This window comes from Thunnus maccoyii, chromosome 21 (genome assembly GCF_910596095.1).
Source record: "Thunnus maccoyii chromosome 21, fThuMac1.1, whole genome shotgun sequence".
NCBI lineage: Eukaryota > Metazoa > Chordata > Actinopteri > Scombriformes > Scombridae > Thunnus > Thunnus maccoyii.
The window spans coordinates 7,381,258-7,398,972 of NC_056553.1; the positions used below are offsets into that span (position 1 = coordinate 7,381,258).

Below are 17,715 nucleotides of genomic sequence, written 5' to 3' on the forward strand. Positions count from 1 at the left end.
ACTCAAATCACCATGTCAGGTTACTGCCTCTGTTTACTGTCATAAAGACGAACAGAAACCAATCCCAGTTTACTGTCTGCACAACAGTCGTCTTAAAGTTTCACTAATAAGCTCTATAGCCAGAAATCTATATTTTTGTGTCAGTTAAACCTCATAACTGCAGGACACAAACTCCTGTAGTTACTATACCAGGTGGCTGCAAAAGACACACCCAACATCCACTGCAAACTGAGCCCTCTGGATCTCCCATGGTGCATGTGAGAGTCACAGCTGGATGTTTGTGTGTCTCTTTGTTGTCTTTATGGGACAGCGGGACACATCTTCCAAACCTCAGACGGTGCTCGGTGCATGAATCACAGCCTTTTGTGGTAGGGGCCATGTGGGTAGAGATGGACGGCAGTGGGGAGGAGGACGGACAGGAGATGAGAGGAAGCTGATCACTTGGCACAAGCCAGCATGCTCCGTTGCTGACTCATCTGTCTTTCTGATGTAGGGACGGCTAAGGAGGGAGGGGGTGGTAGTGATGGTGGTGAAGGGGGAGGAGTGGGAGGGGGCGCGATGTTGAGGACATCTCATGTGTCACGGTGGACTCATGACTCACAAAGCAGGGTTGCATGCGTGGGATACACTGAGCGGGAGATGTGTACGGACGGACACACACAGGTAGATGTACACATGTGGAAAAACGCAAGCTGTTCCTCATAATTACAAGTGCAGAGGTGTTTTTTACTTATAGTGCACTTGACAACCCCATGGACTTGAATACTCAGAAATCATGTAGTTTTTCCACTCAAACATTTACATTTAGTGCTTCTTGCACCCAACATTTTAAAGAAATTAGGACATCTTTCTCTGCTGCAGCCTTAGTCCAGCATTTTAAGGTACACAAACTAAAAATTTCATGTCAAGGGTCAGTTCACCAAAATTTCACCAAGCCAATTTCACAAGTTTTTAGATCTCTGGGGACTGAAATGGGCATCTCACAAGAAAAAGGACAGCATTTGAAGTTTGTTTAAATGCCTAAAACAACCTATAGTGATGTTTACCTGTCAAGGACTACAATTGGGTGTCAGGAGCAATTGTCTCAAATGGTTTTGGTTTTACAGTCTGCAACTTTAATGTTTTTGGTTTTCTCTTACTGCTTTTATCAGCATCATTTCCAGATGCACCAGCTGTTTATCAGAATATTGGACATCTCCAAATGAATGATAATGTTTTGCTACATGTCTGCTGTATAAATATGTAACTGTATGCTAACAGTTTGCTGATACTTATAAGGTGATAATGTGTAAAAGTTGTATTTACAGCTTGTTGCACTGCCTCCCTGTGGCCAGAAAATCACTTGATGCAGGTTTAACCAAGTAGTTTGGTGCCTAAACATATCACCATCAGAAAAAGTCACATGAATCATTTTGGTAACACTAATTTTAAACAGTTTTGGAAGAAACTGACAAATGGCACCAGATCAGAAAACACTTGTATGTGTCATCTTGTAAGGCAATGCCAAACAACTTATTTTGTTGTTTAGTTTGGAAGACTTGATAATTGTTTCATTTTAGCAGGTTTGGGGTGTCTCTAGCTTTTCCTGTACAAATGTCATTTAAAACATTGAAGAACTCTTCTCTCTTCAAAGTTGTTTTAAAGAGAACACAAGTTCTAAGATACTCATGGGGTCTTCTTCATCTGATAGACATTCCAATAAAAACTATGTGACCTTTGGACACTGTTTTTGGAAAGACATGTTGCTGTTGAATTTTCCAAATGCATTTTTTGATCGCCAGGAACAAAATCCCATCACCTCCACTGTGTTGGTGTGGAGGCAAAAATGTCAGACGCAGACATCTCAGAACCCAGAGAAATAAAATGGTTAGATAACACCAAAGGTAAGTGAGAAAATATAGAAAATATGTTTTTGTTTTTTACATGATGTGCAATGGCTGTGGTGATACATCAAGGGCATCAGACTGAATGAACACCAGAAACAGACAACATCAGCTGACAGTGAACACCAGATCAACACCGTATTGTCACAGCATCGACTGCGAAGTGTCAGTATCATCGATCTGGGGTCATCGGACGGCCGGAGAAAGATCATTGAGGACATGCACGTTGTTTTCTTTAACACCCATTTAGATCACCTGACGACACCTGATTCAGATCCATTTGCAGAAGAAGATAATGAGAACAGTTGAAAGCTCTTGAGTTCAGATAATTTACACGTTACACTTTCTTTTATTGGTGAATTGGGGTGAACTGATCCTTTAAGTAATCACTCTTGCACAAGCAGCTTTGGTATGAATTTTCTCCTAATTTTGAGAAAGTACAGTCTCCTGTGATGCATGATTTATTGTAGCACCTAGCCATTGATGTTTGATATGCTGGAGACCACAGCCAGTAGCCACCCACAAGGTCCTGTTCCTCTGAAGCCACACTCTGGTCTGGACTCCTACACAGCCTCAATGGTGGCATCATCATTAGAGGAGCCTCTGGTGATGTGAGCATCCGTGACTCACAGAGAGCCTATGCTAACGCTCCTCCGCCACCGCTGCCACCTCCACAACTGGAGGGCTTACAGATAATCCACAATATACACATTAACACATTCACATACTTGCAATTCAGCATTCAAGTACACACACACACACACACACACAGACACACAGTTTGATTACTTACGCACTCATGCATGAGTAAGATAATGAATAGGTCATTCAATGAGTAATTTCATACCCTCGTCAAAAAATGTCCTCATTTGACTGCAGCAGTGACGAACAACTGGAAACGCAGCTCATCAAAACCTTGAAGCTGCTTAGCTGCTGCTGGTAAATCAGCACCTACTGACGCATCTCTGGAGGACTGACTAACGAGGCTAACGTCATTTAAAAAATACCCATTAACATTCCTGTGCAATCGACTTCATCTTCATCTTCATCTTCATCTTCACACGCACCTTCTGGACTTTTTAACTCAATACTGAAAAGCTGTAAAGGATTATTACAGGTGATCAGTGTCTTCCTAAGGCTTTTATTTTACAGGATTTACAGAGCAAACTTCCCCCTTTATTTAAACAATGGCAGGTTATGCATTGTGTTAAACATTATGACTGTGTAGTTTGACTTTACAGCTCTGATCAGCTTGGATAAAATTTCACATCCAAGTCAAGCTCAGTCAATTTTATTTAGACAGCCCAAAATCTCAAATTTCTCTCAAAGATGTCACAAAAATGATGTTTAATAAATGAAGTGTTGAATTTTAGTTGTCACAAGATCCCCTTGGGTTTAGGTTCCAGTAAGGCATCAAAGAGAATAGTGGTTGGAGTTACAACTAAGGTGAAGTTGAGGTTAAGGAAGGGGGAAACAGTATCTGGTCACAAAATCTGATGAGTCACAAAATATGGTGTAACACTGATAGATACATCAATATGACAAAATGTACTTATACCGTCTAGATGTCACAGAAAAGGACAAAAACGTAATCCCTATATACTGTTCATGTCAAATTTGACCCATTTTTGCATTTGAGAGCAGTAAAACACCCTAAACACCATTTTTTCAGCCTGAAATGTGACTATGTCATCTTTTTATTTCTGTGCAGCTGACACACATTTTTGAACATAGAGGGTGTTCTGGGTTAAATTTGACCTGTATTTATTCAGAAGTTTGGTCGAGACTAATTATGAGGTACATGTATGTACATGTAAGGGTTAAATGAGAACTAAAATATGAGCTGAATAGAAAAAAAAGACAACATACCAATATAAAAATTTGTGCTGAAACAATCAGTAGATTCGATTTGTCAAGACGTCCGCAAGTAGACTCAATAGTGAGGAGTAGTAGGATAAAAGCAGGATTTAGTCAGTCAATAAGGGATCATGAAGGCAGGCAAAAGTCCAAAAACTAGCTGGTGTCAAAGTCTCAAAAATAAGTACGAGGATACAAGAAAACAAGGCTGAACACTGTATAAAGTAGATGTTTTTTTGTTGCTTTTTTTGTTGGGTGTGTGTACCTCTCACTTTTTGCTGGTATTTTATAGATTAAACATTTAATAATACTAATACTAATAATAAAGGTTGCCTGCCCTAATCAAATAACTCCTACACATCTCCCAAAATCAAACACACACAGCCTCCATATTAATACAGCTGAGGACAGTTTTGTAATAATGAGATGAGCCTCCATTTGGCACCTATTCTTACAATATGATTGATTGCACAAAATTATCATAAATCCAAAAGGCTAATAGCCAATTTATCTTCCTGGTTGACAGGATGAGGCCAGTTTTGGCTCCCCTGTGATATTGAATGACTAACTTTAGGTAATGGCTTTGGCCCAAAATGATATACAGTATTTTTGGAGATGAACTCCTCAAATATTGGCAATCAATGTTGTTATTAGTGTTACTGAAACCCAAGATGTCATTAATCGACAGGCTCCTCCTCTGCAACCGGGGATCATTAGATATTTATGAGCCGAATTAGCTCTAAACTGCCCAGCAACGTCACATGATACCGGTAACAGCAGAGGTGGACTCAGGCTGTCTGAGGGGGCAGGGGTGAAAAAAATATAAAGGGCACCTGATACATTCAATGGGCCCCATCAGCAGAGAACAATGATGCATGTTTGGTAAAAAGGCCACATCTCCAATTAAGATGAACATTTTATAGGGTGACTCAGAATATAAGGAAAACAAAACCTCTATTAAAAATGATTTACTTCTTAAAGATTGACTTTGAAAACATATCTGTAATAAAATACAGGGATACAGTCTTGTCAGGGAAGTGAGAAGCGAGATTACGGTGAAATCAAAGAATTCTTTGTTAGTAACATAAGTTTTTAAATGTTAATGACCTTGTTATGGTTAGTTGGGATGTCCCTCTCAATGGACAAAAGAAGAAGATCTGAGAGCCTTCCTCATCCACATCTGTTTCTATGCTGGGTCTTGATCACCTTCAGTTTCGAGAACAAACACTTGACTGATCCAGTTGTCACTAGCAGTTTAGACTACAAACACCCAAAGACAGTAGAACAATCTAAATACTATTACTAATAATAAATACTAATAACTACAACATGATTTAAAGGGTACTTTATTTGCCTAATGGTCAGCCGACATAAAGGATACATTAATTTCTACCATAATGGCCAGTTTACTCCATTATAAGGGCATCTTATAGGGCAAAGTATCTCATGTTCTTCACTGGAAGGGCACTCCACCATGTTTTAAGTGCATCTTTTAGGACACACTCACCATTTTTTTGTTCATTAAAAGGGGACTCATGATGGCATCATGTTTTGTCACACCTGGGGGCACCCTAGAGGGCACCTAATCCCCTTTTTTTAATTTAAAGGGCACCCAATTCTGCATTTCACTATGTTAGACTTAGGGGAACCCTAAATGGCACTTTTTTTTCACTAGAAGGGCAGCAATACAAAACCTCCAGCTCACCCCATTACAGCGGCAACTCATCAGATACCACATTATATCTTGTGGTTCTTTACAGGGCATTATCACATTTTCTTCCACTGAAAGGGCACCCATGAGGGCACTTCATTCCAGATTGTCACATATAGAGAAACTCTATAGGGCTCTTCATCCTGATCTACTCATAACTAAGACAGCGATTACAAAACTATGTTTTCTCCTTTGTGTGGGCAACTTAGAGGACATTTTATAATGTTTGCTCTACTGTGGGGGCACCTTAGAGGGCACTTTCACAGTCCCTGCAGACATGACACGGAGTTGTGAATTTCCTGGGCCCAATGTGCAAACACTCGTAGGGACAAGGAGTGGCGTTTTCCCAAATGATGAGTTCTCCCTGGCTGCAATTCTCACTTTCACATTGCTGTGATTAACTGATGGGGAAACCGATGACACCTCTCCCAATTAGAGAAACCTTTCAGGCCCTGTGTGCTGAGAGGAGCCCGTTCCTCTGAGAAATTCCTCTTCTTGCTGTGCTGTCAGACAATATCCTCTGCCTTTTGGAGGACACAACACCCCCGCCGATCCACATAAACACACACACACACACGGACACACTCCAGCTGTGAACTTGAAAATGTGTGTGTTTCTGACTGTGACTGTGCCATGTGTATCTGTCACTCTGTCTCTGCTGATGTTGCATTTGTGTAATGCATAGTAATAAAAAATGTGTATCCTACACGTTCTTTCAAGTGGAAATGCTAGAAATTAAAAAATCAACAGGTCAGCAACCTCCTAAGGGTCTTGGTGCTGCCTTTACCTTACTCAGCATTAGGGAAGCTGTTAGGAAAGGGGGAAAGAAATGAAAGAAAGGACAATAAGGGAAAAAAGGATGAAAGACAAGGGGGGAAAGACTGCTTGGAGCTGAAGTAAAAACTCATCTTCACCCTTTTTGACTCGAGTTTGTTGTCCCTAAAGGAAAATTTGTCTTGCAGCGAGGTGAAACATACATAGATCACACAAACATTTGAACATAAAATAGAAAAAAACATACTTAAATAAATGAAATATCTAAAATAAGAACAGTTTCTTTCCACACGCAATCGCTCTGATGAACAAATCAGTAATGTGACGTCAGAAGCAATCGCTGTGCATAAACCTGCAACACTAAATCATCTACTGTACATAAAAATGATAAATATTTACATTAGTTTTAAATAAATATTGTGCACTTTCCACTACTTGTATCCTTGTTTACAGTTTACAGAAACAGTTTTACTTGCAGACATTGTGCATAGACATTGTATTTAATTTTTCACCTACTTGCTTGTACATAATTGTCATGTGTTTATGTTTTAATTATCTTCCTTGAGCTTTGTCGTCTTTATTTTGGATGTATGTCCATGTGTATCTTCCTGAACATTGCTCTTCCAGCTGTGTAAGCACATTGTACACACATTTAAGCACATCTTTTTTCTTTTTCTTTTTTTACAATAAATTTATTGTTTTTCTCCTCATTTTTCTTATTATTATTATCGAAACTATTATTTAATTTTTCATCCTTGACATGACACTCTTTTTCTTTATGTTGTTGTGTGTCATTAATACTGTAATACTTTAAGTTTCACTGTGAATGAAATGTGTGGTATTGTATTGTTATTACGGTCACACACAAGGAGTTTCAGACTGTGCTGAAACTTACATCTCTGTCTGTTTGTCTCACTTAAAGCACGTTTGTTGTGTCGTGTCTGCCTTGTTAATTACCTGTTGTTAAAGGTCACATGTCTGGTTTCAATGAGCTGAAAGCAGCTCAGACAGCAGAGTGGACCGTCGGCTGCGCACCGCCCCCTCGTGGCGGGAGAGCTCCGTGTCGTGACGTCCTGAGGTGATGATGACGTTTGATCCGTCCTTCGCTCCATTCTGCGGATTTTAAATGTTTACAAACTAAATTCACCGCTCGCCTTCTGCTCTACTGCTCCTCCTGTGACTCCTGTTTGCTCCCCTCACCCCCCCATCCTCTCAACTCACGATTTAAGAGTCATCACCTTCAAGGTAAATAAAGCAGTTAAATACGTGTTATTGCCAGTTTGGGGTAATTATAAGTTTATCTGATCTGTGCGGGTTTAAATGTAAAGTTTATTTTCGGAGTTGTCAATCACATGCTGTAAGGAAACACAAACTCATCACAATGAATGACTCAAACTGCAAGCAACAGTTAGCAGAAGTTGCATTTATTAATCAATAATTTATTACTGTGTAAGCCTTTAACTTACATTTGCTACCAAAACTGCTGTTACATTTATTTTGTTAATTAAGTAAGTTTAAAGTTAGAAATGGTGGCCTTCTGTAGGTGTACATAGCCTTATACTGATGTTTGCCCACATAGCTACATAAAATACATGTAGAGCTGCAATGATTAGTCAATTAATTGATGCATAATTATCAGCAACAATTTTAATAATAAATGAGAAAAACAGTTGCATTAAATATGTATATTTCCTGGCTTTCTTAGTCTTTTATGATAGTACACTGCAAATGTTTGACTGTTGCCAGACTATACAAGACGTTACCTTGGACTCTGGGACATTGAGATAGGCATATTATAGACCAAATGATTAATGGGTTGATCAAGATAATAATCAGTAGATTAATCGATAATGAAAATAATTGTTAGTTGCAGCCCTAATTGCATATATATCTCCAAGTGTGTCACTGCAATTGATGTGTATAACATCTATCTATCTATCTATCTACCTATCTATCTATCTATCTATGAATGCAAAGAAAACCATGGAAGGTGATGAGGAGTCACCGACACATCTTCCTCAGTGCCCAGCTGGATCAGCAGTGGTGTGTACAGTAAACTGTTGGCTATACTGCTCCTGTATTCATGTGTGGTGGGATATTGAACAAAACAAAAGGCTGCTGTGAAGTCAAAAAAATCTGAGAAAAGTTCACTTTCTGAGTTGTTATGCTTTAACCTCTCCACTTCTCTCAGGTCTCTCCAAGCAACTTATATATACTGCAAAGAACAACCACATCTACACACAAGATGTTTATTGATTTTCTTCATGGTTTGAATTCTGACAATTTTAAAATAAAACTAGTGAAAAGGAGATAGTTAGCAGATGACCGACCTTCCCAGCAGCCCATGAACACACTGTCTGTTTTACTTCAAAGACTAGAAAAAAGTCCGTTTTTGCTCCCCAAATATTTACTGTTATCACACTGTTGCCTGACTTAGATTGTAGTTTGGAGTCAAGAGTGCCTTAAGGCTGATTTTTTGTTATGAGAATCTGTCTGATGTCCACAGGGTAGGAGAAATGTGAAGGTTAAAAGTGAGGAGTCCAGCAATGAGAGAATTGAGTGGACGGTGGGGGTGAAAACATCCAAACCCAAAATATCAGTTGAGCTTTCTTCCTGTGTTTGTAAAGACAAAGGATCCTGCATGTAAGTGACATAGTTACTGCTGTTTAGCACTAAAGATCAACTTAATGTTCAGCTTAACAATTGAATTTGATTACTTCAGGGTTCATCACCAAAGTGACGATGAAGACGAGGATGATTCTGACAGTAATAATGGCCCCAGAACTGTTTACGCAAAAGTGGAGGCATCAAAATAAAGGCATTCAGTGTGGAAAGGACAAAGGCAGGTCTACTCATCTAATAATCCAATTTGTTTTGATTTTACACTAGGTGCAAAAATGGCCTTTTTGACTCACCATCATCGCTCTGTCTCTCACCGGGGACTACTGCAGCACAAACACAGATGCCGAGCCCGAAGCCCAAGGCCAGGATGTTGGTGAGTCACAGTCATGCCAACATGCGTAAATGAAGGCTGAGCAAATGTTCATTCAATAAAAAACGGGCTTTCATTTGACGTCACCGGTCTTAATCACTCAATTATAGCAATTTCCAGACGGTAACTGTGCTTTATCTTCACCATCTCTGCCTCCAGGTAGCATGCAGGCAGCTGATTGATGGGAGCGAGGCGGCCTCTCTCGGGGACCAATGTGAGATCATTCACACGCTGTTAGTCATTGAGTCACTCTCAATCATTTGTGCTGGAATCTGAATCATACTCTGTGTGTGTGTTTATGTGTGTGTGTGTGATGGTGTATTCATGTTGGTACCCTTAAGATGAAATAAGGTTTAACAAGATAAGATAAGGCAAGACACAGCAAAATAAATAAGTATAAAATGAGCAATGTTACTGAAAGTAAGAGGACCAAACAAGGAAAACGAGTATGATATGAAAAAGCAAGAGTCCACCATATGGCCAAAAGTATGTGGACACCCCTGTCCAGTTTTGTGACAATTTGGCAAAAACCTAGCTGTGTTTCAACATGACGGTACAACCATCTATGAAGAGAAGTCCATAAAGACGTTGGACATAGCGCTATCTTGGTAAAGTGTAAATTGTGTTGACTCCATATATTCCAAATGTCTGTGTGTTGAAATCTGACAAATATATGACTCTGATAAAAAGGGCTGCAAGTGCCAAGCTACTTTTCTCCTCCTCTATGTTTCCACACTGGCACCCGTATGACGTCTGCGCTACAAACGACCACTAACCTCGACCTCATCCAACATTTTTGTGATTAATTGGATCACCAGCTGCGAGCCAGGCCTCATCGCCCAACATCACCTCGCTAACAGTCTTGTGGCTGAATGGGAGCAAATCCCTGCAGCCAGGCTCCAAAATCTGGTGGTTTAGTCTTCCCAGAGGAGCGGATGCTGTTATAACAGCAGATTAATGTCACGTTTTATTCATGATAATCAGATATTGGTGTAATGTTTGGGTGTCCACATACTTTTGGCCATGATGTATATTATAAACTAGGTTGTTTGTTCTATATTTGTGGCTTCACATAAGAATATCCTGGTGACAGTTTAAACATGTGAGTATGTTGAGAAATCAGTCACACAAGGTCCATTTAGTAGCAGTTCCGGTGCTTTCTATCATGTCACATAATCTTCATCAGCAGTTGGAGTTTTTGTGGTTGAAATCGTAGCTGTTCAAAAGGCAAATATTTTCTATTTCTTTTTTTTTTTTTTTTTGCTGATGAAAATCATGTGATATGATCAAAAGCTCCAGGATAGTTACTAAATGGACCTTATAGTTTATTATTAGACTTTGTTTTCTCAACCAAGGTCAAGAATAAACTTTGAACCTCATGTGAACATCAACTGCACAATCATTTTAAAATCAACAGCTGTTACGTTTCCTATATTTTAGTTTTTAATTCTAAAATGTTATTTATGTATTTATATCACATGTCTTTTGTGTTTTCTCTTACCTTCTGTTTTTTGATTATTTGATTATTTGATTATTATGCACCACAGCACCAAGGCAAATTCCTTGTATGTGCAAACCTACTTGGCAAATAAACTAATAGTTTAGGTTGACTTAAACACAATTGTCCTAAATATGGACTGAGATATGCTCACTGAAGCTTGTACAAACATAACACGATGAAGCATAAAATCTCATTATGGATAAAACAGTGAAGGCATAGTGAAAAGACAATATGTCAGTATGCTGCTGAATATAACAATTATGTATTTTCCATAATGTGTTTCCTCTGTGTTTTAAAGTAAAATAAAGAAGACAGGTGTTCATAGCTAAAAGAGAACAGAGAGGGAATTAAATCCACATTACAGAAGCAGTGGATTAGTTAAGACTCCTTAATATTGTAATGACTGCTTTCATGACAGTACAACCTCCACACACACACCTCCACTCATGGGAAGCCTGGGCGAAGTACCGTATAAGAGGAGCGTGTGTTTGTAGTCACAGCCTGAAAGGGAACGTGAGTCATCCTGATAGTACAACTTATTATGAGTGGGCTTCACTACAGTGGGAGCGACTCTGGCTCTCATAAAGAGGCTTTTTTTCCTTTCAGTGGAGGAGACTGTCTGGTTTGCAAAATAGATTTATTGATTTACTTTATGTGAGTAAAACAGAGCTCGTGCTTACTCTGGGAAACGCTATTAAGGTCTGGAATTTAAACTGTCTGTTATATGTTCAGAAAGGGTTCAGTTTAGAGAGAAGAGAAAGAACAGTTGAATTAAGTTGATTTCTGCCTATTTTTCTTCTCCAGCTCATCTGCCCTTACTAACACTGAAAGGAGCTGTAAGTTTGGTAAGCACGGACCCCAAAGGGATCACTTCAGTTCATGCATCCATTGCTGTATGTTTTATAGCAAATGTAACAAATTGCTGCCATATTTTATTTCCTTAAAGAGGACATAACATACACATTTCCAGCTCTACCTTTATATTCTGTGGCTCTACTGGAATATCTTATACTGGCCCTTTATGCAGCCCCTCAATTCAGCCTCCATCTGAAACATCTTTAAGTTCCCCCTGGGGCTGTTCTGTTCTGATTGGATAGCTTCTTGAAGCTGCCCCTAGGCAGACTCCCGCAGGCTCCGGAGGCAAACAGTAGTAGTGGGATTTCACCTCTTTTTCTCATTCTTTATTCAAAATATAAGCTTTTCAAATAATCTGTACATGTTTGAGCCTGAATCTGAAATCTGAAATATGCAAATAGACCATGCAAACAAACCATGGCACAAGCTTAGCAACAAAGACTACAGAACGGACGCGTGTTTGTTGGCATGTATGAACAATCTGATGACAGCTTGATGGGGAAGTAGAGGTAACTATGCAAACGGAGCATTCAGGGCAGGCTGAAGCCCTGGGTTTTTTCGTGAAGGCTGTGTATTCACCATAGACTGTAAAAAATATGGACGTAGTCACCGTGACGTCACCCATTGGTTTGTGAACTGCCGTTTTGAAGCCTCGAGTGTAGCGATTTGACCATCGCCATCTTGGATTTGGCTGTTACCATGTTTGATTTTTGGAGCCAGAAGTGACCATATTTGAACGAGAGGTTGGAGCTGACCATAGCGCTAGCTGCTAGCTTGGTTAGCACGGTGAAATTACAATCTATGGTTAAAAGTGATCATGCTAATGCTAATTCTAATTTTTGCTGCAAAAAACAGGCCTAAAACCATTAAAACAAAATGTACTCACCAGAAAAACTGATCATCCGACTCATTGATGGGTCTTTTATTAAAACCAAACGCTGAACAAGACTTTTTCAGGTGATCACAATGTTCAATTAACTTTAGTGAACTGAAAACACTGTGAAATAGCAGCAGTTACGCCTATACGCAATGTTTACATTACGTAAGCAACAATGTCGCCGTGGTAGCGCCTTGTCAATCACAACGTAGCCACGCCCTAAATCATACCCTGCTTTATCGTCAAATTTAAATTAAATTGGACCATAATTTACAAAATGAACATCGTGATGTATTGAAGAAAACTTGAAATTAGCGATTGAGATCATAAACTAAATCAAGAGAGAAGTAGAGTAATTTTCTCAAAGACTTCCATACAATCAGACTTCTTTTTGCAGCCAGTGGAGTTGCCCCCTGATGGCTATTAGATAGCATGCAGGTTTTTGGCACTTCTGCATTGGCTTCATTTTTCAGCACCAGAGGTTGCTGCTTGGTTTTTACACACGTTCACCTCAAGTTTTGGAACTTTGACATGTTATGTGTTCATGTTTAACATCTGATACATGACATTATAACAGTATAAAAATAACAGAAAATCACAAAACGCATAATATGTCCCCTTTCAAGGATAGGACTGGCAATATTCTATATTTATGCTATTATCAGCAAATCTCATGAAAAGACCTAAACTAACAATGTGTTAGTCCATCTCTTAATACTTTTGGACTTCCCGAGATTGTCTGTGCTTTCATTAAAAAAAAATAAGGCAGAATAATGCTGGGCTCTGCAGTTAATAAAAAACACTGCTCAAACAGGAGTAAAAATGTATTTGTTGTGCATTAGAGAATATTTATGGTGCAGTCTATATGACCCAAAATAAAACTAAAGTGACAGTGTACTCTATGGCACAGATGAATAAGCTTTATCAGAGTTTGGATACATACAATAATTGTTAGATGGATCACTTCATTATTGGTTTTTGTCTTTTTATGGTTTTTGCTAACAAGAAGAAAAATATAGAATATTACCAGAACAGTCCTGTAAAGGAAACTGTAGTTGGCAGATGTAACCACTAGATGGTGGTATTGATCCGTGTTTAGCAGTGATTAAAACTGGTTCATAACATCATCAGCTCAGTGCAAACAGGTTGTCAAATTGTTTCTTTTAGGGAAAAGCTTCAACATCAGCTGCTCAGCAAGAAACGGTCATCAAAGACCCAAGATTGAACCGGAAGCTGTGTTACAACAACAGTGAGGTCATAATAAACGTGTGCTGATGTTCTCCTCTGCATATTCAAACCACAAAAAATCAGTTGCAATGTTCCTGTGTGATACTTACTGTATGTTTTCTTTAGGACGCCAAAAAGCAATATTACAGAGACCTTTGTCAGCAGGTAGAGGAGAGGAAACAACTGACAGAGAGGGAGAGAAGAAGAAAAACCACTGATGAACAAAAAGTTAGTTTGTTTGATATTGGTGATTTTAAAGATCCAATTAATCACACTATTTGGTCTCATTGTATATAAGCATTAATATGGTCTATTTTCTTCCATGATACAACTGATGATAAATTACTGTGTTTACTAATGGTTTCACAATTCTCTTAGCACAATGACACCATGCAACACTCTATCTGGGGGATGCCAGGAAGTGGCGCACCGAACTACCACCTGGGCACAGTGAGAAGGAGCAAAAACCTCTACGCCGCAGGGATTTTACCTCAGGAGCAGGTAAACAATGCACCATTTACTAGCCCGGCATTGTTCCATGCAACGAAAGCTTTGTGTGCGCAGGAGGTCCCATGATCATTCTGGCGGTGATGGAAAAAAGAACTGAAAGATGCCACATGTATGCAAATCTGTCTAGTAACAAAGATGATTTGTGGCGCTGTTAACATGTCATGCAGAGTGCTTAAGGTCTCTTTTAGCAAAGATTTTATATAAATAATTCTGAAGCCAATGTGCTCTTGAAGCAGAATTGATCTCATTGAATAAATTAAACCTTAATAGAGGTCAAAAACACAAAAAAGGGCTGTGCCAGATCTCAAGTTATTTTAGATATAAAGAGGCAGCGAAACAAAGCAGATTGACCAATGGAATAAAATCTTTGTGTTGCAGTCCTGCACTGTGGAAACAGAAAAAGTAAACATGAAAGAATCTGTTTGGCCTTCCAAGACAACTTCTTGTCCAGAATTTTTATTTACTTTTGCTCCAAGAAATTCCTGTTGACACTTAAGTCAATAAATGAGGCCATTGCTGCCTCCTGTAGTTCTTTGCAGCCCAGAAATGTTTTTGCAAGTTAAACTCCAACCTGGCCTCATTCACACAAATTTCATTAGTCTCATAGCAGCTGAAACTGAAACCTGTGTCTGTGGTTATTAACAGTTGGAGCTGGTCAGACTCTAAACAAGTTGTGTTTGAGGTCATAACATGAGTTTGGGTCCTGAGCCAGCATGACATTGCAGCCCATTTCTTTGGCTTCTGAATGCTGCCTTTGTTTTCTCCCCAGATCCGTGATAAAGGCTTGAGAGGGAACCCCCTGCACCATAACACCCCCAAACTGAGACAGCTGGGGGCGACAGAGCAGTCAGGAAAATATACTCCCGACTCGGGTTAGTTCAGGAAACCTTAAGATATTTGGGCTTTTTAAGCAGCAATGTCTTAATGGAGAAAAAAAATAAACTTACCGAGAAAAAAAAATGCAAGTATGAGCAATTTGAGAACACAAAAACAAGTGAGACTTCTATTTTTAGGTGCATATGAGTTGCTGCATTAACTGGTGCTTGCAACTGCGTCCCCATTTTCCACTTTGCATACCAAGAAGAGGTTCATGGCCTTCATTGGTTCTTCCCATAATAGAGGAGGCGTCTAACAACTTAAAGGGGTGCTAAATGGAGCACATTTTATATAGCAGTTTGTTGGTGTGGGAGTTGCAGTATGGTAAGTTGTTTTTAACTCCTTTAGGGCAAGTCAACTTTGACATTTTCATAAAGAGGCAATCCAGTGATCTAGTATTACACTTACATAAAGTTGGGGGGAAAGAATGGTAAAAATCAAAGCAGCACAGCCAGATATATCCTGTCTTTTAGTCTCTAGTATGAGTTAATCTCCAAAATCACTGGGTCCTTCAATTCCCACAATGCAACTCAGTATCTTTCACTAGACCCTCATCCTGCATCTGTAAATGCCCACAACTCTCATAAACCACACCTCCAGTTTGTAATGCAGTCAGGGCTTTCTGTAAAAAATATATAAAAAAATCAGGGTGACTTTCTTAAAATTCAGGAATTTCCCTCCAAAGCAGCAGAAGAAATTATCTCATATCTCATGACGAGTAACCTAAACTTCATTTGTAAAATCTGTGATTTCCCTACAGTCTTAAAGTGGCCATCTACTGTAAATTACAGTATTTGACAGTGTTTTCCTTTCAAGTTAATAGGTGGTTAAATAGTCAAGCTGTGTGGTTATGCAAGGCCTGTCTGAATCTCAAGTCAGGTGGGTAATCTCTAGAAAGTAAAGTCTCACAGCAGTCAAGTTCAAGTCAAGCCTTAAGTCCTCATTTTTGTGATGCAAGATTGAAATCTACAACCCTGCTGTTAGGCAGAGCTGGAGATCGAAACCCCTATGATTACTGGACAACGCAGCCAACAAGTGAACTCTATGACTGGGTTGAATTTAGATTTGTCAGCAAAAAAAACAGGAAAGGAAAGTTTGATTCAATAGCTGACTCACATAAAACTGAAAAGAACTCGTATAATTGCAGATGATGCAATTATAAGTTGCAGAGAGTGAGATTACAATAGCCTACACAGGTCAGTTAGACGTTTTGAATAAATGTACACTTTGGTTAAAGAGTACTGGTAAACAGGAAGAAAAAAGAAAATGTTGATGACTCATATCTTGTCACAATGTGTGAAACTGTGTTCATCATAGTGTTTGACAGTAGCAACAGCTGCATTGTGTGAATAACTAATATAAACACTTTGTCCAAAAACTTTCCCCTGATTGATCTCTCAGGTACTCTTCAGATGATTATATAGTGAAGAGAGATGACTCATCCCCTCTAATTGCATGGCTTTGTTAGCGTGACGTTAGCGAGCTCCTAATTGGAACAGTTTACGCAGACGCATGTGTGCAAGTATTCAGGTTTCATGGGCTACTGGGGCTCATGGTGAAGGGCAGCAGCAGCTTTGTCCCTCCGTGGGTGAGTAATTATGATGTAGGGATAGTTAGAACGGACAGTGGTTATAGTGTAGGCTGGAAGGGTTGGTAATTACTACTGTGGAGCATTAAACTCCAATTATAGTCTCACATACAACAGAGAAACTAGTCATAACTTTTACTTGTTGGTTTACCAATTTGTGAATTAAAGTTGGTTGATTTGATGAAAGAGTACAACAAGCTGTACAGTTAGTTTTAAAAATATTTCAGCCATTGTAGCAGTTTTTCTCCACAGTCATGGTAGCCTGGTTTCAGACCACTAAATTGCAGGGTTAAGGTTAAGGTCAGATCTTCTTAGCAGTTCAAACGGTCAAATTGTGAAAACAAAATGGCAAATCAGTCCGCTTAACAGGTGAGTGTCGTGGAGGATCTGGAGCTTATTTCAGTGTTTGGGCACAGAAACACATATAACCACATAAGTTAACCACAAAGCAGAGCAGCTGCAGAAGCACTTACAGTCTAACACATCCAGGAAGGTCAAAGGTCAAGAAGCTGACAGTTATTTTTAAAGACATGCCTGAAAAATAAACAAAATCATATGCATGTTATTTTTTCTTTTGATTTCTTTGCAATGTGCATGTTTAAATGAACTGACATTATCATTGTGGTTCTGTTTTTACTTATCAAATCCAATTTAAATTAAAATTGCTCCATTTTTGGTGTTTTAATTAGGCCTTTGTATAGTCCTCACGCAGTTTTATTGTTGGATGCAATGGAAATATTGTGACTATATTGTTTATTGTACAGTATGAAGTGTTAGGACAAACACTGATTATATGTATTTTACTGTCAGAGTATTTGTTGCTGAGGCAGCAACTAATGGGGATTCAAATAAAACAATAAAGACAGTTGTCAGGAGTGTTAAAGCAGGTTAGTAGGACATTAAAGCAGTGCTGGTGGATGCTGACTGCCAGGTCATCTAGTTTATAAAGGATTTAACAATCACTAGTCTATGACCATTATTCTAAGTGGTACCATATGAAGCTTGCTGTGTTTACCACTATTATATTCTTATGACTTTTTGTATTTACATATGTATATTTATTC

The 17,715-nt window shown here is 39.0% G+C and overlaps 1 protein-coding gene across 2 annotated transcripts; it reads left to right on the forward strand.

The window, feature by feature from the left end:
• The first annotated feature begins 7,267 nt into the window (after nt 1-7,267).
• On the forward strand, nt 7,268-17,516 carry LOC121888225. Of its 2 annotated transcripts, none has more exons than XM_042399648.1 (11): nt 7,268-7,470; nt 8,203-8,268; nt 8,732-8,868; nt 9,115-9,220; nt 9,377-9,431; nt 11,523-11,563; nt 13,618-13,716; nt 13,804-13,905; nt 14,056-14,178; nt 14,957-15,059; nt 15,201-17,516. In XM_042399648.1, the coding sequence occupies exons 2-11, from the start codon at nt 8,209-8,211 to the stop codon at nt 15,221-15,223; spliced, it is 849 nt and encodes a 282-aa protein (XP_042255582.1). In that variant the 5' UTR covers nt 7,268-7,470; nt 8,203-8,208; the 3' UTR covers nt 15,224-17,516. The 2 variants fall into 2 exon arrangements, with proteins under 2 accessions (XP_042255582.1, XP_042255583.1); XM_042399649.1 differs by having other exon boundaries at nt 7,273-7,470; nt 13,618-13,704.
• Nucleotides 17,517-17,715: the final 199 nt, after the last annotated feature.

Excerpts from the sequence above, each read along its gene's own strand:
- LOC121888225 (XM_042399648.1), top strand. The coding sequence starts at position 8,209 with ATGGAAGGTGATGAGGAGTCACCGACACATCTTCCTCAGTGCCCAGCT. Across the intron at positions 11,564-13,617 it reads TGAAAGGAGCTGTAAGTTTG|GGAAAAGCTTCAACATCAGC; the intron begins GTAAGCACGGAC and ends TGTTTCTTTTAG. Across the intron at positions 14,179-14,956 it reads GGATTTTACCTCAGGAGCAG|ATCCGTGATAAAGGCTTGAG; the intron begins GTAAACAATGCA and ends TTTTCTCCCCAG.